Raw genomic sequence first — 22553 nt, 5'->3', positions numbered from 1 at the left:
AATGTTTTGTGTACAAATTGAATTTAAGAGCATATAATAATGTATGCGTGTAACAATAGTATTAGTAAGCTACAAAAGATAATAGGAAGTAGGAGTTGTACCAGTACGTAGTAGAGAATGTTAGGCACCAAAAAACACCTAACACGTGAGATTACGATTAAATGTACGTTGGGAGTTGTTAGGCAAATTAAGTTCGTAATCAAGTACTCCCTTAAACATAATTAAGGTCAGCATTCAGCATTAGAGAATGTTTTCAAAATCTTAATGAGTATTAAACTATAATAATACTCCCTTCGTTTTTTTTTTCCTACTCATTTACTTTTTACACAGTTTTTAAAGTAACTTTTGAGCCATAATTTCTCTAAATCATCATCATAATCATAATCTAACTCAGTATATCCCGCTTATAGAAAAAACTATGGACAGGGTCTGGGGAAGGAAGGACGACGGCAACTCATACCCATAGAGAAGAACGTGGCCAAAGGAGACCTCCGGCTCGAGAAAGATATGGAGATGTAGCTACACGTGAAAGATAAAACGGCTTGTAAATAAAAAGTAGACTTACCTACAAAATAAAATACTAGGGGACAAACAAATTAATAAAAGAAATGAGAGGAGCATGATGGTAAAAACACAAAGAGGTAATGCTAATACGCATTATAAAAAATTACAAAAAATATATGATAAAAAGTATACATTAAGACGAATCTAATGAGATGTCACATTGATATATTTTATCATTTATATATATCTTAAAAATCTTAATCAAATTTTCCTCTCCAAAATAAAATATTTTAAACCGAAAAAATTAGAAAATGGAGGCAATAATAATTAAGGTTTGAGAAAATAATGTTACTTAATAATAAAGTCTTCATTCAAAGAATTTCTAATTTACATCATCCAATGTTTCTCCTAATGGCAGTAAAAGTCGATACTTTGTCTTTCCTAAGGATTCATAAGAAATAAGAATTATAATTGAGTAAAATAAGCGGCACATGCAATCACATTAATCTTTTTTGCTTAAGTATAAGGTTAAAGTTGTAATTGATAATTAGAAAAATTAGTAGAATATAAATAACTGAACTAATTACTAAGTAGGTGATCAATTATTCGTAACATTTAGTCACAGATTGACTATCAAATATCTTGGACATTTAAGTTAAGAGTAATATTAATTTATTTTCATTTTTGTTTTTTTCTAAGCTATCAAATAAAACTCAAATTATTAAATTGTTGGGTTAAATTAAGTGAGCCGAGTTTTTCAAACAATAACAATTTTATTTAGGAGTTTTAAGCCGATATTGTCGTCATGTTATGGTCATTTATTGTTAAATAAATATTGTAGTAGACTAATAATACTTTTCATGTTGCCTATTTGGCTATTTATTTTTTCAAATAAACTTTTCAAACGTCCCAAAAATATGGAAAAGCCACGATACATTTTGAAATAGAGGTCCTCATGGCCTATTCCAAGACATAGGTCGAAACGATTCTAAACTCCTCTCAAACTCTTTATTGGGTAAAAAAATACCTTTTAAAAGCAAAATTTAAATATACAATCTATGTTTGTATATTTGTCGTTCTATGTCGCATATTCGTTTATGATGTCAGTCTTTTAAAGAATTGCGATGCTTCACATAAATTTATTTTAAATTACGTATCGTAAATAAATTATTATATAAGAGAGTTTGAATAATTATGGATAAAATGGTAGATGAATATGAAGAGAAAATGAGACAAAAACACAAAGAAGCCCACATTAGCTGGCAGAAGACAAGATGTAGTGCAACAGTATTACCACCCAGCCCAGTTAAGAGTAAGTATTGGGCCATTGTCCTTACAGGCTGTAATAAATGACACCTAACTTCTTGCTGGTTTACTGCCTCTTCAATTTCGATTTTGCCTGAAGATGGACTCAATGAAGTCACCGACTCAGTTATTTCATTATTCACAAATACTTGATAGAACGTTTCTAATTGGACCGGCCTATTATATATTTTTTAAAATATTGTAAATAGACATTAGAATGATGTAAGTAGGCATTTAAGATATTAAAAATGGACATTAAGAATACGGTAAGTAAGCATTAACGATAATTTAAGTAGGCATTAAGAATACGATAAGTAGACATTATTCTTTAATGAGTTGAACTTGAAATACGTCTCTCAAAGAAACATCTCTCAACAGACTAGCAATTTCCAATACAACTACAAAGGTTAAAAATTATAACTCAAACTGTTGATATAAATTTAGTTTGAATCTTTTACAAATTGATGGGTTTCATCCTTTAAAATGAGTTGGATCACACGCTCTTACGATCTGTTTGCTTATTGGTATTAAATGGTGGTAATTATAATGATTTTTAGTGTAAATTGACATAATATATACTATGTCATTTTCATAGTAACAAAACTTTGATCATAAAATTTTTTATTTACAGTTTCCATCACTACCTAATACCACTGCATTGGAGTGAAGTTTGTGAAGAAAATAAGATTGTTGAAGGAAAACAACATGACCATAAAATTTGTCAAGAGATATTTCTACCAAAATTATGTTAAACTTTCATTACTATTATCATCATTTGATGCCAACTCTTGGATCATTATTTAAAAACATGAAATTTAGTTTTTTATAATCGCCTTTCACAATTTGAGTGGAAAATGAGACATTATATCCTTTCAAAATTCATTGTGAAAGGCTATAATAAATTTTGCTAATCTCTTGAGAGATCGTCTCTTTGAGAGACATATTCAAGCTCAATCTATTAAAAATTAATGTCTACTTACCGTATTCTTAATGCTTATTTATCGTATCCTTAATGCCTACTTTCAATATCTTAAATATCTACTTATATTATTCTTAATGCTTACTTACAATATTTTAAAAAATATATAATGAGCAACCCAATTAGAGATGGTCTCTCACAAGAATTTGTGTAATAAATTTGGGTGGATTAGAGTTCACGCTAAACTTGTGCAAAGCCAAGAAAATACTAACAACTGGTCTTGGATGAGAAGACCTCATAATGAGATCGTCAATTTGGGCCGGTCCAATTCACGCGTATAACAACCTTGGCATTTTATTCATTTTTTGGGCATTTTTTAATTTTATTTTTAAAGGTATCAATTTTGACCTTAAAAGTATCAATTATTAAAAAGGATACTTTTAAGGTTAAAATTGATAAATGCCCAGAAAATTCACATATTGTTACACACGCTAATTAGGCCAGTCCAAATTGACGGTCTCATAATAAGACCATCACGTCCAAGTTTTTTGATATACTAATCCCATATATCTTCTTGACCACATATTAAGGCGGCCCATGATGGAAATTCATGGACCAAAAAACATCTTGGGCCATTTAAACCCAATAATGAAATTCATGAACCCGATCGTAAATTTTCAAATATGACAATTCACGTAGCTGATTCAATGTAAACTTATACTCCTATTTTAAAAGTAATCAGTACTTTAATCTTAAAATGATTAATTATGACTTTAAAGTGATCACATATGATTTTATAGCGATTACTTTTGTAGTCTAAAATTATATAGCTTTAAAGTGATTAGTAACTTACAATATTAAAGTGAACAATTAGAGAAATGAGTTTATAATATGGGTCTTCTCGTGATGAAATAATCCCATACAAAACTTGATAGATATCCAAAATGGGACAATGAGAAAGAATATTTCATCGTTTGTCATTTTCAAACCTATTTGGACTTAGGGTATCCTATAGAGTAAAAACTACTCGTGTGAGAGAATGTATTTCAACCTTAAAATAAAAGGTTTTCATTCTCATAATTTGTACATATATTGTTATATGAGGCGATCTAAGTGTGAGTGAAATATAAAGTAAATAGTTCAACTCCTTATTTTGAGATTTTGATAACACAAAAGTATCATAATTTGCATTACTTGTGTAATTCCATATAAGACGTGTCTAATTGTGAGATCATCTCATAACAATAATTTCAATTTTGTGATAAAGTAATTGTTTTTGGCTATTTGGGCTTGTTTGTTTAACATAAGAGAAAGGGACAAGAAAGCTGCCTTCTTGTCTCTTATTTACTCGTATCATCCATTTTTGAATGTTGTATTAGTAATAATTGTGATTTTTACTTTTTATTATGATCATCAAATATATTGGATAATTGATCAGGATTGACGAATTTTAAAAAAGTAAAATATGTAACAATTCCATTTTGATATTCATAGATGAACTCATACACGTTTTCCAAATTATGATTCAAAAATTAAAAAAGCATCAACTAGCTAGAAATTCACCATCACATACATGCATCATATAGCAACTTGATCCTTTAACTATATTCCTAGTTTGTCGTTCAAACTTAAAACTCTTCTAATAATGATTACATGAAGATTTGGATTTATTTTAACGTAAGAACTATTTTTAATAATGGGTAGACATGAGTTTAATTTTTAACTTTTTTCTCAGCCTATCATGTAATCATAAATAAATAATGAACATATGAATTGCAAAAATTTAAGTCTCTTGCAACAGCCTAACAGTTGATGATTTTTCTTTCCACCCTTATAATAATTTCTGATAGGAGTTCGATCCATATCACAGCTATACAAATGATTTATTATCTTTTCGCCTTAAATGTAGAATAAATAAATCATTAAGGATGTAAAATATACTTATGATTTATGTTCAAAACTGGAAGCTATGGCCTAAGGGCATGACATAATATTAGTACCTACTCAACGAACAAGTCAATCAAATCTTTAAAAAACCAGCTCAATTTCGTATAATTTGCAAGGAATTAGTATTAATATGACCACTAATTAAACTTAATTCTTTTATCATCCCACATATATATAACCCATGAATCAATTAAGAACATAATCAAGACTAAAGCTAAAGAAAACATGGCATCAAACAATGATCCATTACTCGTAGAAGAAGAACAACAACAACGACAAGAAGAAGAAGAAGAAGAAGCAGTAATAACCCGAAACCCAACCCACAAAGTTATAAGCCAAACATTACGAGGAACCACAAACTTAGCCAACTTACTACCAACCGGAACATTCCTAATCTTCCAACTTCTATCACCTGCATTAACAAACCAAGGAGACTGCATAGAAATAAACAAAGTCATGACAATTATCCTCCTTGTAGTCCTTGCAATATCATCTTTTGTTCTGAATTTCACAGATAGTTATAGGGACAGACGTGGTAACATTTTGTACGGGATCCCTACATTGACCGGTTTATGGGTCGTTGATGGGACGGTAAACTTACCACAGAGGGTGGCTCTCGAGTATCGTATAAAGGGTCGAGATTTTGTTCATGGGCTTACATCGTTGCTTGTTTTCACATCGATTACGCTCACTGAACATAATACAGTTCGATGCTTTTTCCCGTCTCCTTCGAGAAATTTACGTCAGATTCTGAATGTACTTCCTCTGTTGATTGGGATGACTGCTAGTTTCTTGTTTGTGTTTTTCCCTACTCAACGACATGGAATTGGCCACACTTTAAGACACCACTGACAAAGAATATAAAAACCTAACTAATTAAGCTTGTCTTAATTAGTTTGTATGTTATATATTATATTCCAAAAGTTAATTTGTTTGTGTAAAATATCTATTATTGTTTTTGATTTGATAATAATGGGATCGAAAGCAAGCGTAATATTTGCACTTCAACCCCAACGTAAAAAGTTCCATTAAACCTTGGAAAAAAATTCCGTATCTTTGATTTTTGTCAAAACTTTTGTTTAATTTCATACATAAAGTCATAATCTATCTTTATATTATTTTCAATTTTCTTTTATTCATTTTATTAATTTTATCATTATATCAAAATCTAAGCATGAGCATACATGCCCATATGCCCATGCCGCCTCAAGTCGTGTCAATATGTTGTTAGTAGTTATGGTGGCCTCAGCCCTCACCCTCGACATTGGTGCGAGTTTGACCTTTGTTTAATCTTTAAATGGTAATCAACAAGGATAAATACTAGTTTGGTTTACATTTCAATTTTCATATCCAGAGATACAAATAAATTATTTTTATTTTTTAGCGTTCAACTAATGCATTAGACTAAAGAAGTTTAGGTGAAGACTAATAAAAAAAATAGCGATATTTGTAATTTGTTATTGCTTTTGACAAGTACTGGCATGAATTTTTTATAACCATCTATCCAAGTCTCATTTCATCAACATAATTAACGACAATCAATTACAAAATCATTTTCTAAGAACGTTAGAACAAATGTAAATTCCTCAAAATTAACCCCGATAAAAACTAGATCTATCTGCTAATCAATGTAAACTTAAAATCAAAATAAACGAATTTAAATTGAAACTTTTGACACAGCAAGCCTACGGCACAACACGCATTAATGAGGCTTGGATGTGTTTTTTTATTCACAAGTCATAAAATGATACTAATATTCTTAATTGAAACAAGTAATTTGACAATAATCATGATTTATATGTAAGGCATGGGCATCAATTAATAATTACTATTATACATTACAATGATCAATGTTAATGTTATTATTTGCCCTCCCACCTAGGGTAGGGTTAGGTAATCTAATGTAGGAAAAATTTAGATGGTAAAATAGTGAATGGATTTATTTGGAGAGGAAGATGAGTGAATACATAGAATGAATATTGTTCTTCATTGCACAAAAAATTGATTACATCAATGGGTATTTATAGTGCAAGTTTACTAAAATATCTTAGATATTTTTAATTTTTTAATTACTTTTCTAGGATCTTCCATTATATTATCTTAGATATTTTTATTTTTTAATTCTTTAGTTTAGATATTTTTATATTTAATTAAAATCCTAGATTTTTCTAGATTATTTTAACACTCCCCCTAATCTGAAAAATCTTGAACTCTAAGTCGTCTTCTGAAATCGATAAATCTATCAGTTGATATGGGTTTTGTGCAAAATGTCTGCGAGCTGCTCCCCCGTCTTGCAGAATTGTAGTTCGATCTCTTTCTTGTCTACTAACTCACGAATGTAGTGATGTCGTATCTCGATGTGTTTTGATCTACTATGAAACACTGGATTCTTCGTCATTGCTATTGTTGACATGTTGTCGCAGAACATTGTTGTTGGTGTCTCTTGCTTATGTTGTAGATCGATTAATATCCTTCTCAGCCAGACTGCTTCACGTGCTGCACTTGTTGCTGCAATGTACGCTGCTTCTGCTGATGATAAAGCTACTGTCGCCTGTTTTTTTGATGACCATGAGACCACCTTCTTTCCAAGCTGAAATACGTACCCGCTTGTACTTTTTCTATCATCCACGCTTCCAGCCCAGTCGCTATCGGTGTATCCTGTGAGCTTGAAATCTTTTTCAGTTTCGTACATGATCCCATAGCTTTTTGTTCCCTTAATGTATCTGAGAATCCTCTTTTCTGCTGTTAGATGATCCTTGCTCGGTTCTCTCATGAACCTGGATACGATGCTGACAGCGTTGACTATATCTGGTCTTGTATGTGTGAGATAAATAAGAGAGCCGACCAAGCTTCGATACATTGCTCCGTCGACTTTTGGTTTGCCATCGTACTTTGATAACTTCTCGTTGATTGCCATTGGTGTAGCCAGCGGCTTACATTCACCCATGTTGAATTTCTTGAGAAGGTCTTCTGCATATTTCTCTTGTGATAGAAATATTCTTCCTGGGCTTTGTTTGATTTGTATGCCAAGGAAGTATTTCATTGTACCAAGGTCTGTCATCTCGTACTCCTTCATCATAGCCTTTTTAAATTCTTCGATCATCGTTGGGTGTGTGCCTGTATAGATTAGATCATCCACGTACAAGCATAAAATGAGAAAGTTGTTACCTTGTGTCTTGATGTATAGTGAAGGTTCACTCGGACTCTTGATGAAACCATGCTGGAGAAGATAATTGTCGATGTTGCTGTTCCACGCTCGGGGTGCTTGTTTGAGTCCGTACAGAGCTTTTCGAAGGCGGTATACTTTGTCTTCATGGCCTTTGATGACGTATCCCTGCGGTTGCTCGACGTACACTTCTTCTTCAAGTTCTCCATTTAGAAATGCTGATTTGACATCGAGTTGAAAGACTGGTAGCTGATGCTGTGCTGCTAATGCCAGAACTGTTCTGATTGTCTCCATGCGGACAAATGGTGCATATGTTTCGTTGAAGTCGATTCCTGGTTGTTGCGCATATCCCTTTGCTACGAGCCTTGCTTTGTACTTGTTGATGGAGCCATCATCATTATGTTTCACCTTGTAGACCCACTTGAGTCCGATGACTTCCTTGTCTTGTGGTTTGTCTACAAGTTTCCATGTGTGATTCTTCTCGATCATTTTGATTTCTTCGTTCATAGCCTCAATCCAGGTTTCTTCTTGTGCTGCTTCTTGAAATGTTTGTGGCTCACTAGAGAAGAGAGCCATCATTGCTTGGTCACAATGGTAATCTTGTAACCATGATGGCGGTTGCCGATCTCGTGTTGATCTTCGGGCTTCTTGAGGTTGAGGAGTTAAACGTGATGTTTGGCTTCTTGAGCTTGGGAATGATCTTGTACTTTCAGGTGTACTTGGACTCGGAGATGATGGGTTTGTTGGTTGGTCTGCTCCGTCTTCTTCACTTGGATCTCTTAGAAGAGTATCTCCTTCGCGAGCTTCAGTTTCTTTTTCTTTCCACGTTCATTCGGCTGCTTCATCGAAAATTACGTCTCTAGAGATGATTAATTGTTTAGATTCAGGCTTGTAAAGGCGATATCCTTTTGTTTCGTGACTGTATCCAATGAATATGCATTTTTCTCCCTTCTCGTCGAGCTTTTCCCGATTCTCCTTTGGGATGTGGGCATAAGCTACGCATCCGAACACTTTGAGGTGTTCTACTCTTGGCTTTCTCTTGTGCCAGGCTTCATATGGCGTTAAATCCCTAACTGCTTTTGTGGGAGATCTATTGAGGATATATACTGCCGTGTGAACAGCTTCGGCCCAGTATCCTTTGGGTAGATGTTTACCCTGCATCATGCTGCGGGCCATCTCTACTATAGTGCGGTTTTTCCTTTCCGCGACACCATTTTGTTGTGGTGTACGCCTTGCTGTAAGTTCTCTTTTAATCCCATGCTTCTTATAGAAGTTGTTGAATTCGTTGCTTGTAAATTCTCCGCCACGATCTGTTCTAAGAATCTTAAGAGAATGCTCACTTTGATTTTCTGTGAGGGCTTTGAATTCCATGAAGTGGGAAAAAGCTTCTGATTTTTTCTCCAGGAAATATACCCACATCATGCGGGAGTAGTCATCTACGAACAGAAGAAAATATCTTTTTCCGCCAAGAGACGGATTCTTGGTAGGACCCCAGATATCTGCATGAACAAGCTCTAGAGGAGCCTTGGCCCTCCAAGGTGTGGTAGGAAATGGCAATCTGTGCATCTTGCCATATATACAGCCTTCACAAATTTTTCTTTCATTTTTTATTGATGGTAGTCCAATTACCATTTCTTTTTGTTTTAATAGTTTTAGACTGTTGAAATTTAGATGCCCGAATCTCAAATGCCATAAGGTGGATTCATCATTTATTGAGCTTAAAGCCAATTTTTCTTCAAATGGCAATTTTAATGGGAATATTTTGTTAGGAACCATTTCAACAGTTGTTGTTATCTGACCCTTATTTTTATCATAGATTTGACATTTGTTATTCTCAAATTTAACCATATATCCTTTTTTAATTAATTGGCCTACGCTTAATAAATTTTGTGCAAGTCCGGGAACATAAAAAACTTCATGAATTAATTTTGATGATCCATTTTTTGTTTTAACGGCAATTGTTCCTTTTCCGGCGACATCTTCTTTTTTACCGTCGCCAAGTGTGATGTGTGTTTTAACATTTTCGTCAAGAGTGACAAAATAATTTTTATTGCCGGTCATGTGGTTTGAACAACCACTATCAATATACCATATGTCACTTACTTTTTCTTGTGCATTTAATCCAGTGTAAAATATTTGCTCTCCGGAATTATTATTTTCGGAATAGTTTGCTTCTTTTTGTCGATACCAACAATCTTTTTCGAGGTGAGAGTGTTTTTTACACCTCTTACATTTGTACCGACAATCATTAGTATTGTGGTTAGTTTTCTTACATAATTTACAATAAAGGTCAGTTTGATTATTTAATCGACTCCTTTGATTTTTAAAATTTCCTCTCCCCTTGCTACAATTAGTTGATGTTTGTCCTTTTTCATAATTTTTACAATGACTATTTTTATTTTCACCATTAGAAACCTTGTTCTAGTGGTTCTTCGTTAAATCTTTTTAATCTATCTTCATGTGCAAGTAGTGATCCCATTAATTCAGGCATACTTAATTGAGATAAATTTTTCTTGTTAACTTCTTCTATTGTTGTGGCAATAATGTTATATTTTTGTGAAAGACTCCTTAATATTTTTCGAATCACATTTTCATCTTCTATTTTACCACCATTTGATCTTATTTGATAAACTATATTAGTGACTCGGTCAAAAAATGAATGTATTGTTTCATTTTCTGCCATTAATAGATTATCAAATTCTCTCCATAGTGATTGGAGTTTAAAAAGAATTACCTCTTCGGAACCTCTGTATTTTGTCTCCAGGATCCTCCAAGCCTCCGTAGCTGTTTTTGCAGACATGATAGTTGTAAGTATTGCCTCGTCGACTCCACGATATAATAGAGATAGGGCATAGTTATCCCTTATCCTATTTTGTTTATATTGTTTTATTTTTGTTTCATCCCAAGATGACTCTTTAGTGTCATCTTTGGGTGGTTGCTCGTAACCTTCTTGTACTAATTCTCATAAATCTTAGGAGATAAATATTGACCTCATTTGCATAGCCCATTGTTCATATTTTTCTCCCTTAAATGTGGGAACCCAATTAACTTGGGGGTAATTAGTGGTTGAGGTCATTTTTTATTTTGTGGTTAGAGGTTTATTTTATTGTGGAGTATGTTGGTTAATGTGTTTAGGTTGTTTGGAGGTCTTGGTTTTAATTAGCTCTTGATACCAAATGTAGGAAAAATTTAGATGGTAAAATAGTGAATGGATTTATTTGGAGAGGAAGATGAGTGAATATGTAGAATGAATATTGTTCTTCATTGCACAAAAAATTGATTACATCAATGGGTATTTATAGTGCAAGTTTACTAAAATATCTTAAATATTTTTAATTTTTTAATTACTTTTCTAGGATATTCCATTATATTATCTTAGATATTTTTATTTTTTAATTCTTTAGTTTAGATATTTTTTTATATTTAATTAAAATCCTAAATTTTTCTAGATTATTTTAACATCTAATATACACAATTTTACTCTTATCAGTGATAGCACTAACAATAAAATTGTTTCTAATTAATCACTAGTAGAAAAATCATGAGCAACTTCACACAAATAAATAGTATACATAATTTAATGAGTCATTTTAATACAATTTATTATAATTTAAAATCAGAGAATTATAAATCTTAGCCCCAATAAGAGACATCATCAATTCAACTTATTCTTCAATATTACTAATTCTATATTTTTTTGTTAATACAACAAATAAACAGCCTGGCTAATTCTAAGAGAGCATACCGTACAAGGGATGATAAGTGTTGCACAAACTATGTTGTTGTAATAAATGTTTCATTCTCCCAACTAAACAGAACTCGTACCTTCTCCGTTTTTTACTTGCACCCAATTACAATGGCACAAATTGGGAAAAAAAAAAGTGGGATGCTACAAAATTGCTCTTGCTTATATTGACATTAAAATTAAATGGTGAGAAAATCATCAATAATATAATAATATTGTTTGGTGGTGAAGGAAATTTCAAGATGGCCCTTGTTCAAATGGGCATTAATGGATAAATGGTGAGGCCTACAAATAGTTATGGAATTGATTTTTTTTCTGAAAAGAGTAAGGTTGCAAGTAATATGAAAAATGCCAAAGAATTAAAACGGTGCAAATAAAAACCGAGGGCATACACAATAAAACAATTTTGATCCTAATTTTACACGCCAAGCATAATTAAGACAACTTGAACTAATCAAATTTGATATTATAGTACTCACCAAAAAAGCAAACCATGTGTTTCTTCATGTCAACGAAACATTCTAATGAGGTCATAGAAAACCAAATAAAATTTCTATCTATGCTTCTATCTTCCAAGTCAAATTCCGTCTAAACGGAAGCCACTTTATTGCATTGGCTAACGGAATAAACTTTTATATTTATCTCCCAAGATCCAAATGTTCCAAAAAAAATGTAGTCCAATGCACAAAGCATCTTCGCAGGGCGAGGATTCAAGAAAGGGTCCTAGATGTTCTATACAGCAACACCACCACAACCAATTCCGAAAGATTAGCATCAGCAACATGAAACAATAGATCAGGTTCAGTAGTCGACTACATAAACCCAAATGCTCAATAATAAAAATTTTCAACAATTGAGATAAAGATGACCAATTTTATCCTAAACAAGATGTTAGAATAATAGATTTCAAAGCAATATCCCAAAAGCAAAAACTGTGTTTTTAGTTCACGCATTGGTTGCACTGATTACAAACTTAAGAAACCCATATCTGTTATATCATCATAACTGTCAAGAAGCAAGGATGTAACTGCCAAACTCATTGGATTATACCTTTCTTAGCTAAATTACAGGAGCAACTTTCCCATGATTATAAAAAGTAAGCTTTACCTCAAATAAACCTTAGATTCCTCTTTCTTGCAAGGCATGACTATGCTGACATCCCATACCTTTTGCTCCACTCAATGCGCCTCTTGCCATCTTCCCCCGTCGCTCTATAAGGCTGTCAGCCTCTCAAAGCCTGTAACTGTAAACAAGAACTGAAAATATTTAGAAAAAAACAATCGGCAAAATAGAGACATACCAATTACCATGGATATCAGTGTAATCAAAGAAGAAGCTCACCTAAATGATGATGATCAAAAGGTTCCACTTCTCCGAGATGTACCGTATACACCGGACAGAAATCCCATCCAGCAAGCCATCAGCCAGACATTTCAGAGCACAGCTCACTTAGCCAAACTACTACCAACTGGAACAGTAATGGCCTTCCAGCTGCTCGCCCCAATTTTCACGAACCAGGGTGATTGTGATCCTGTCAGCAGAACAATTACTTCCATTTTAATCAATATTTGTGGGCTGTCTTCTTTTCTGCTCAGCTTCACTGACTGCTTCAAGGATGATGATGGAAACATCTACTATGGGTTTGCCACAATCAATGGTCTGTGGGTGATCGACGGGTCAGCAAAACTTCCACCTCAGCTTGCTGCCAAGTACCGACTCCGGTTCATAGATTTTCTGCATGCTTTTATGTCTGTATTTGTTTTTGCAGCAATTGCTTTGTTTGACAAGAACACAGTTCAATGCTTCTATCCAGCACCATCAAGAGAGACCCAGGAGATTCTTACAGCGCTACCAATTGGAATAGGAGTCATCTGCAGTATGCTATTTGTAGCTTTTCCCACACAGCGCCATGGAATTGGTTTTCCCCTAACCACTAACTGATGACTTCTATGTCTTGTACATGTTCTGCCTTGAATATATCCCAACTTTTAACATCCGCAATACACAAAATATGTACTGTATTTAACCCCACCTCATTGTTTACATGGACTCCAAATAGCCAAATAAATCAGTTCATTATACTATGGAGTGCATGCTGTGCAATAAACATCATCAAACAAAAAATGGTCAAAGAAACATAAAGCGTAGATAAAGCACAACCCTAACTAGGAAACAGCTAAACTATAGCTCATGTAAAAAGTCATACTCCGATGACATAGCCCCATTGACCAAAATAATGTGAGCTTTTCGAAGTCAATGAGGTAATCTTATAGTCACGGAGGGATTAGATCATTGTCATCGAATTTCCACAGAAAAAGATGACAGGTTGTACCTTGATGAAAGATACTAGGAGACTGACAATGACGTGAACTTCAAAATTTTAACACTGCATTCGTACTCATAGAATGAAGACGTAACCAAACAACTGAAAGCCAAACATTTTCTGCGTGACAACTGACAGGGGCAGTGGATAATCAAACAAAAGATGAATTGCTACTTCAGTGATACACCGTAGACTCCGAAATTTTTTAAAGTGCAGATATCTCTAGATATAACTCCTTAATTTCTAATAGATTCATCATGTAAACGAGCATGAAGTGACCTCTAACAACAACATCTTCGTAATCCTAGCACTATAAACTAATTTTTCCTTCATGTAAACAATCTAGCTGCTTATGCTGCAAAACCCACTGTTAATTTTAGAGGTATTACTTCTAGTTCTAATGCATTAATGGGTATAGAGAAACAAATGCAAAGATGTATATTTACAATCTTACTCAATGTAATAGTTTAAAGAAGAAAATGCAAAAGAAATTTAATTGAAACAAACAAGCAAAGGTAAACAGCAATCGGTATAGCAGTAGCATGTGACAGAAGAGAATAATTGACATGAACTCAAACCTGCCAAATTGTTGTGCAACTATCATCTCATTCCTTTTATAGGACTTTTAAGACAACTTCGCAAGCTCATTAATAGTCTGTGCCAACTGCATATGAAAGTTTTCAATAGATTCCAAAGTCTTTTTTTGATCAAGAAAGCCTCGCAATATAGCCTTCCATATCTCCTCATCTGGATGACAACCATCACAAACCATCTCATCAAGAGTGCGATAAGCTTTAAGCAAGTCTCTTTTCTTGCAAAAACCTTTGACAAGGGAGTGAAAAACTTCAGGTTCAACCGTAAGGCCCCTGGTTCTCATACTCAGATACAAATAAAAAGCCCGGTTAAGATCACTCTCACAAAGTCCTTGTATGACAACATTATGCACTTTAATATGAGTGCTCCAAGTTAATCTATTGGGTGAAATTCCAGCAAGAACCATTTCATCAAGAAAGTTGGCAGCCTCTTGACACTTATTCAAGTCAACGAAACCATTAATGATCTTATTATAAAGTGCCACATCCGGTTTCAGGCCTTGAAGTTTCATCCTATCAAAAAGCTTTAAGGCTTCACAGAGCTTTCCATCCTTACAAAGTCCATTAATCAAAGTACTATAAGTGATAGTGTTCGGAGAAAGATCTTGGCGAATCATCATCTCCAGTAGATCGAGGGCATGTAACAAACGCCCGTGCTTACAAAGGCCATCCATCAAAGCCGAGTAGGTATAAACATTCGGTTTAATGTCTTTGCTTGTCATTTCCTTGAACAGTACGAAAGCATCCCCTAGCCTTCCAGATTTGCACAGAACATTAATCAAAGAAGTGTATGTAACAACAGTGGGTAGGCAACCTTTTGCCTCCATTTCCCTGAAGAATTTGTTTGCCTCGTCAATTCTTCCACATTTACACAGCCCACTGATCAATGTACCATAAGTATATGAATCAGGAGAGCACCCACGACTTGGCATTTCATTGAATATATTAATTGCAGCATCGATTGTCCCACTGCTCTTGCATAGGGCTTTGATCAAGATATTGAGAGAAACAACATTTGGTAGGATACCCATTTTCTTCATATAGTGGTAAAATCTCATGGCCAATTTTAAGTGGCTTTCATCAACAAGAATGGAAAATATAGTGATATAAAATTTCTCTGTAGGTTCGCATCCATAATCTTTTGCGATTTTGAAAATTTGAACAGCCTCCAATGGCTTATGTACCCGACCATATCCTCTGCAAATGGAGAGGAAAATCTCTTCTTTAATCTTACACCTCTCTTCTTTCATCCTATTAAGCAGCTCCTCTGCTGGTTTAAACTGATTAGCAGACACTAATCTAGAAATCAAATGCCCAAAAGTTATGTGGTCATGTCTAAATCCATTTCTATACTCAGCTGTTGCTGCATCAAAAATAGCAACAGCCTTAGACAAGTCCTTTTCTGCTCGAATTAGCTGCACCACTTGTGATGTTGTAATATTCTTTGACCATCTCAACCCCGTCTTGCTCCGCATGATTTCAGTTATTCACGACGGTTTGAAACTAGAGATTAACCGTATTCATGTCAAATTCAGAATGTTCTGCAACAAACTAAGTCCAACTTCATAAAAGGGCCATCAACAGACTGTAAAAAACAGTAAAATCCTTAAAGTAAAATATAAAACCAATATAAGTATTCAAAGGTCTAGGATAAAAGATTGGCAACAGAATAAACTTAAAAGCATCCCCTTTCTTCGAAAGTAGCTGTACTTGAGGATATGATATTGTTGACCAAAGCATCCAGTGACATTTTGCCTACATTGGAAAATATTATCATGATTCATGAACCATCATAATTGTATTAGAAAAGTTGATAACACTCTTCTGACATTCTATTAGAATACTCCGTGTAGGTGACTTATTTTCTAGACAGAATACGAGCAATTATTTCGTTTATACAAACAACATTACAATAATCATCAAGGTTTTGGAAAATATGGCATATATACGAACACAAAATAAAAAACAATTTTTTTACCTTAAAGCAAATAAGAACTAACATTCCCCTAGTTAAACCACTAGTTCCTTCCCCCACCCCCTCAAATAAGCAATGCTAAATGCTCCCAAAGAAAACGGGAACAAGAACACTATTTTATCAGTACAAATTATACTAATAGGATTTAATGATCCTGCGGTGAATTCTCCACGCAATTCTACGAGAGTTCATCAGTCCAGCATCTGACAGAACCCGAAGCTGAAAATTCAAATTCTAAATCCTAAGACCAGCTATGACTAGTGTCATTGAGCATAAAACTATAGCAACCCATTTTTATGATGCACTAAGAGTGGCTGCCACTCAGAGAGTTATTGGACGGAATTTACTTCCTTCATCCCATATAGTTTGCCCCGTTTATCTGAAGAAGCTCTTCTATTTTTTATTTTTTTTTGGTAAAATGGATCAAATTATAAGAGATGCAGGAGTAAGTTATTGAATCATAGACTCTGATAATGGTATAAGCTACAGCTCCAATAGTCAAGGATATCATCAATAGTGTATCAATTATATGCAGAAATGCAGCATTTAAACGTTGAACAGCATTAAGAATAATGAAAAATTAGGATAGAAAACTGAAATTACAGACTTTCATAAGGTCAAAGATGCAAAAAACTATCCAGAAAATTATTATACTATATCAACATTGAGTAACAAGGCATACAAATTTAATAGAATCGGCATTCACTTAACAATAACAGCAATTGAATTAAGCGCCAAAAAACAATAAGAGCAATCAAATCAAGCGCCAAAAAACAACAAGAGCAATCAAAATAAGCGCAGAAGGGTATTTTAAGTGAGCAAGACTTACAAAGAAGAACACTGGTGGTCGGTGGATGGTTCTTCTTTGTTTAGGGTGAGACAGAAACCAAGCAGTTTATGCCTTTTGCTTCTCGGTTTGTGTAGGCTTGAAGGTGAAGTGCAACCCTAGTCAATTTCTGATTTTGTAGGAAAATACCATGAGTTCCGATTTATTCTATTATAATTAAATACTCCCTCCTATTGAGAGAGAATGAGATATTTTTTGGGGTCAATTTACTGAAAATGTCTTACTTTTATTTTTGTCATTTTTTTATCTTTTTACTTTTACTATAATAACACAACAATACATAAATATCAATATCTTTTATGGAAAAAGAGTTTTCAACCCAATTTTAAGTGGTCCTCTAGTTCTCCTTAGTTTTGGTGTAAAACTCAAATGTCTCATTCTCTATGAATAGGAGGGAGTATTCTCATTTAATAATATGTTAGTTCAATTTTTCTAAAAAATAAAAAAATTAGACCATATGGAATCAGATGACAAGAGAAAAAAAAATAACAAAAATATAATGGTAATTGTATTAATAGTTGAACTAGTGTAATTAATGTCCGCGGGATTTTTTAGCTTTTTATATATAAATAGTAATTTAATTATTTGATAATTTTTTCTTAGCATAATAAATAATTATAAGGATAAAAAAGTTAAAAGATATTGACTAATCATATTAAAAAATTCATACTCAATCAAAGTAGATATTAAATACTATACTGTAAGTTATTGACAAATCACCTCACAATGCTATAATAGCAAAAATAAATTTAATAATTATAAAGATATTACATTTTATAAGAAGTCCACTTAAATTACGAGATGATAATATTTGATTCATCTGCAAAATTAAGAAAGATAATTAGGAATTGAGAAAGCAGTGTCTATTCAATTTCCGTGATTAAAAATTTGATTATTATTCAGATGTGATAATTAGAAAAAATGTTGGGAGGATGAAGTTATTTATTGCAATCTCATTTTAAGCGATTTATGTGGCTAACACCTTATACTTATGACTTATCTAACTCTCATTCTCTAATCACCGCGTGTCAAAGTGATTATTGTATTAGATAAATTAGTATGATTCATGAAATCATAAAAAAATATGATAGCATTGTCATTCTTTTTACATAAAACATTAAGTAACATTTTATTTTCATTCATTTCAATGTAAATTGTATTACTCTATAACTTTTTTAATTATAATAAATTTGATCTTAAGTGTCCTCTTTAAGAGGTTGCACACACAGTTTAGGCATTTTGGGCCCTAGGCATTATAATAAATATGAGCTTTTCATATAGAAGATCGATTATAATATTTAATAAGTACTTAAAAAAATAATAGTCACTTTATAATGAAAAAAATATTTTTTTAAGATCCATTTTCTTCATCCTCTTTCAAATATGGCTTTTTTCTAAAAATGTCTATTGTAAACTCATGGTGTACACTAAAATCAGGCCTCTATATATGTTGAGCCCCAAACGGCGGCATTTCTTGCCTACCCCTATGAACGACCCTGAATTGAGGTTGTATCATTCTTGTTGTGATTAGTGTTACTTGATAGAGTTGATTATGTTGTGAAGTTGAAAATTTGTTGAATTGAGTACATAATGACCTCTTGGAGGTTATAATGGATGTATTGGATGCATGGTGGTGGGTGAGGAAGCTTGGTGCTGCTGCATGATCCGGGAAGCATAATGCTGATGCAATTGGGTTGCTTCCCCGGCTTACAACTGGCATTGGTGATTGATGATTTGGAGTTTACTTTAGAGTGTGTTGCATTTGGTTTTCTAGATATCGCTCTGTTTCAGAATTGGTTACTTGATCCTCCTTTATGCTTTTCCATAGAGCAATTGCACCATTATAAAGAATATATGCAAATAATGAATAAAAGAATTTGCAAAAGATAAAAGTACTAATTTTGAATTCTAAAATGAATAATTCTCAATCTTAAATTTACCTATTAGTAATGACTATCTTCTTTTCTAAAGTATTCAACATTTTATAAATTTGGTGCTATAAATAAAACATAAAAGGAATTGAACTTATTTTTAAAATCTGGATCTACTAGCATTAAGGGTTTTAGGTAAGGATACAACTTTATCAGATCCTAAGAACTTGATATTTTAAAGTCTAATTATAAATTAGTTTAAGGATATTATCAATGGTACCTCTGTACTATAGCAAAATATTAATGGTACCCCAGCTAATTTCAATGGTAACCCCCAAGTATATGCTAATTACAACCGTGACACTATTAATAATTTTTTCGTTAAATGTCCGTTAAATTTACAATTTAACCTAACTATGGTTAGTTTCTTCTTTTTTCCTTTTCCATTTCCTCTTCCTGCTCTCCTTCCATGGCTGCTTCATCTAAAAAACCACTGACCCGAATTCCTCTTCTGGAATGTTCGTAAGGATATAACTAAATATTCATCTCTTCTTATGAAATCTAATTTAAATCTTTCAGTTTATTTGGGAAATATTGTTGATAAAACTTATACTGGTGTTTATCATGTTAATATCACTTTTCATTACTACCCATTTGAGAATTTTGATCAAAAAAAGGGAAATTTGGTTGATTTATATGGAAATTCAGCAGATTTAATACTACCCATTTCCAGAAATTTACCATTAATTGATGGATTATGGTTTGAAATTCAGAATTCTACTGATTTTCAAATGAAGGAATTGGTAATCCCTAAGAATGTTTATAGAGCTGTATTAGAAATTTATGTTTCATTTCATGAAAATGATGAATTTTGGTATACAAATCTTGATAATGATTATTTAATGGCTAATAATTTGAGTTTGCCTGGAAATGGTCCTTTTAGGGAGGTTTTAGTGAAGTTAGATGATGATTTAGTAGGAGCTGTTTGGCCATTTACTGTGATTTTTACTGGTGGAATTAATCCCCTTCTTTGGAGACCAATTAGTTCCATTGAATCATTTGATTTACCCTTTTAGGACATCGAAATTACTCCGTTTTTGGGTAAATTGTTGGATGGAAACCCACATAGATTGGGGTTTTGTGTTATGAATTCGATGAATGTATGGTTCATTGATGCAATTTACATCGACGAATTTGGGTCAGTGGTTTTTGAGATGAAGCAACCATGGAAGGAGAGCAGTAAGAAGAAAAGGAAAAGGGAAGAAGAAGAAACTAACCATGGTTAGGTTAAATTCAAAATTTAACGGACATTTAACGGAAAAATCATTAATAGTGTCACGGTTGTAATTAGCATATACTTAGGAGGTACCATTGAAATTAACTGGGGTACCATTGATATTTTGCTATAGGACAGAGGTACCATTAATTAATAATATCCCATTAGTTTATCAAATTCGACTCAAATTGAACTCATGACTATATAAAAAGGATTAAAAAACACTAAATAAAACTACATATTAAGAAATAGGGGTGAAAAATAAACCTTTGGTGAAAATTAAACTAACCATCATACATTATAGTATTATACTAACCCATATTTCTCTAACAAATCATGAATTTAATTGTTTCACTTGCTATGATTAATTATTCATCTTGTTCATTTTGGCAAAATGGTGAGTTGGTGAAGTTTGTTAGTATTTAGTGAACGGAAAGAAAGGAATGAGTGAACTTGTATGGAGAAAAAGATTATTGGTTTACTTTGAATTTATGAGTATTATTAAATTATTATTTTTTTCTTACTCACTTTTCTCATATGGTCTTATGTGGTTTTATAGTCTCTTTTCTTTTTTCCTTTAAAATTGGTGTATTATCAAATCCGACATTTGATCAGAAAAAAAAAAATATATATATATATATATATATATATATATATGTTCTAGTGCTATACTCCATATTGTTTTTATAAATTATTAGCTAATTGATATTGGTCATTGGCTATAATTAATTTCTGAGATCTAGATTGAACAAGTATTACTCTAAACTCTAATAAATATATCACTCTATAAAATGGATACTTCTCAAATTAAGTATCAAACAAAATTTATACAATGAAAATAATGGAATTGACTAATGGAATCTTCACTTCCATAAGTATAAGAATATCTTTATTCTAATCCCATCAACTTATTCTTTGGCTAAATCAAATCATGTTTTAAGTATAATTTTAACTTATAAACCCTCATAAAATATCATCTTCAATTTTAACTTTGTCCTATTTTCATTTCAATTTACTTTATACTCCCTCCTATTCACCTTAAAAGTCTCATTTGATTTTTCACGGATTTTAAGGAGAGTCAAAAGTGGGACCCTAAGGGTAGGAAAGAGAGTGGTATTATGGGTTTTTAATATAATGGAGGAAAATTAGTATGAGTAATGGAGGGTATAATTGAAAATAGGATAAAACTACTAAGGACATAATAGTCAAAAACCCATACCAAAAATAAAAATAGGACAATTAAGATGACTTGACCATAAAAGAAAATGAGACACATAAGCTAAATAGGAGATAGTATATTATTTGCATGACTCTCACATATTAACCACTCTTTTAATCAATTTTATCTTATTACGTATATTTGAGAACAATGTGTAACTTGTTATTTCTCTATTTCTATTGAATTTTCTATCAAAAGTAATTTGTTACTTATTTTAATAATTTGTACTATTAATTTTCAAAAAATAAATAGCAGGTAAAACAAATTGTTAAAACTTATAATAAGGGAGTAGAAGCTTATAACATATTATAGCGATTTAACCATCTCGTCATACTATCTTCGCATAAGATGTACATTAAAATAAAACTATAGATGTAAAGCATATCCTCCCGAAATGAGGATTGAAGAGTAGTCTTTTCACTAAAACAAATTATTGTGAGAGACACATTTATTTGGGTTGGTCTAATATATAATTGAAAAAACAAATTAATAAATAGGCGCTCATTACCTGTGTTAACTTATTTTGAGTTGGTGTTTTAGCCCATTAAAGCTTGTATGTTAATCTATTTGGAGTTGATTTCTTAACTTGTTAAGTTGTTAACATATTAAAGTTGGTATTTTAACTGTTCCGAAATACTTGCAACATTACGGTTATTGATACTATTTATGTTCGGACTTATTTTATATATTGCGGCTGATGTATAAGAAAAAATATAGCAAGTGAAATCTTGGTTGAATCATCTAATCGCATACTTTCAAAATATTAACATTTTGTACTTTTTAAATGTGCATAGTTCAATATATAAATGATCAAAATACTCCCTCCTATTCTTCTTAGTAGTCCCATTTACTTTTTGATTACT

At 32.5% G+C, this 22553-nt stretch overlaps 3 protein-coding genes and 1 pseudogene across 3 annotated transcripts; 3 read left to right on the top strand and 1 right to left on the bottom strand.

Moving 5' to 3' along the window:
• The first annotated feature begins 4899 nt into the window (after positions 1–4899).
• On the top strand, positions 4900–5758 carry LOC130815947 (protein DMP4-like). Its single transcript, XM_057682493.1, has one exon. The coding sequence runs from the start codon at positions 4901–4903 to the stop codon at positions 5525–5527; it is 627 nt and encodes a 208-aa protein (XP_057538476.1). The 5' UTR covers position 4900; the 3' UTR covers positions 5528–5758.
• A 6700-nt stretch (positions 5759–12458) lies between these two features.
• Positions 12459–17446, bottom strand: LOC130815945 (pentatricopeptide repeat-containing protein At5g46100). Its single transcript, XM_057682491.1, has 4 exons — positions 17307–17446; positions 14488–16257; positions 12928–13681; positions 12459–12829 (listed from the first exon to the last, which is right to left on the bottom strand). Exon 2 carries the CDS (start codon positions 15975–15977, stop codon positions 14535–14537), a length of 1443 nt encoding a protein of 480 aa, XP_057538474.1. The 5' UTR covers positions 15978–16257; positions 17307–17446; the 3' UTR covers positions 12459–12829; positions 12928–13681; positions 14488–14534.
• Positions 12826–13527, top strand: LOC130815946 (protein DMP4-like). The gene has a single exon (XM_057682492.1). The coding sequence runs from the start codon at positions 12895–12897 to the stop codon at positions 13525–13527; it is 633 nt and encodes a 210-aa protein (XP_057538475.1). The 5' UTR covers positions 12826–12894.
• Positions 17447–19704: 2258 nt separating the features above from the next.
• Positions 19705–22238, top strand: LOC130815794 (peptide-N4-(N-acetyl-beta-glucosaminyl)asparagine amidase A-like; annotated as a pseudogene).
• The last annotated feature ends 315 nt before the right edge of the window (positions 22239–22553 follow it).

The sequence above is a fragment of the Amaranthus tricolor genome, chromosome 6 (genome assembly GCF_026212465.1).
Source record: "Amaranthus tricolor cultivar Red isolate AtriRed21 chromosome 6, ASM2621246v1, whole genome shotgun sequence".
In the NCBI taxonomy this organism is placed as follows: Eukaryota; Viridiplantae; Streptophyta; class Magnoliopsida; order Caryophyllales; family Amaranthaceae; genus Amaranthus; species Amaranthus tricolor.
Note: the sequence above shows the minus strand (reverse complement) of the source record. Positions and strands in the feature narration are given on the sequence as shown.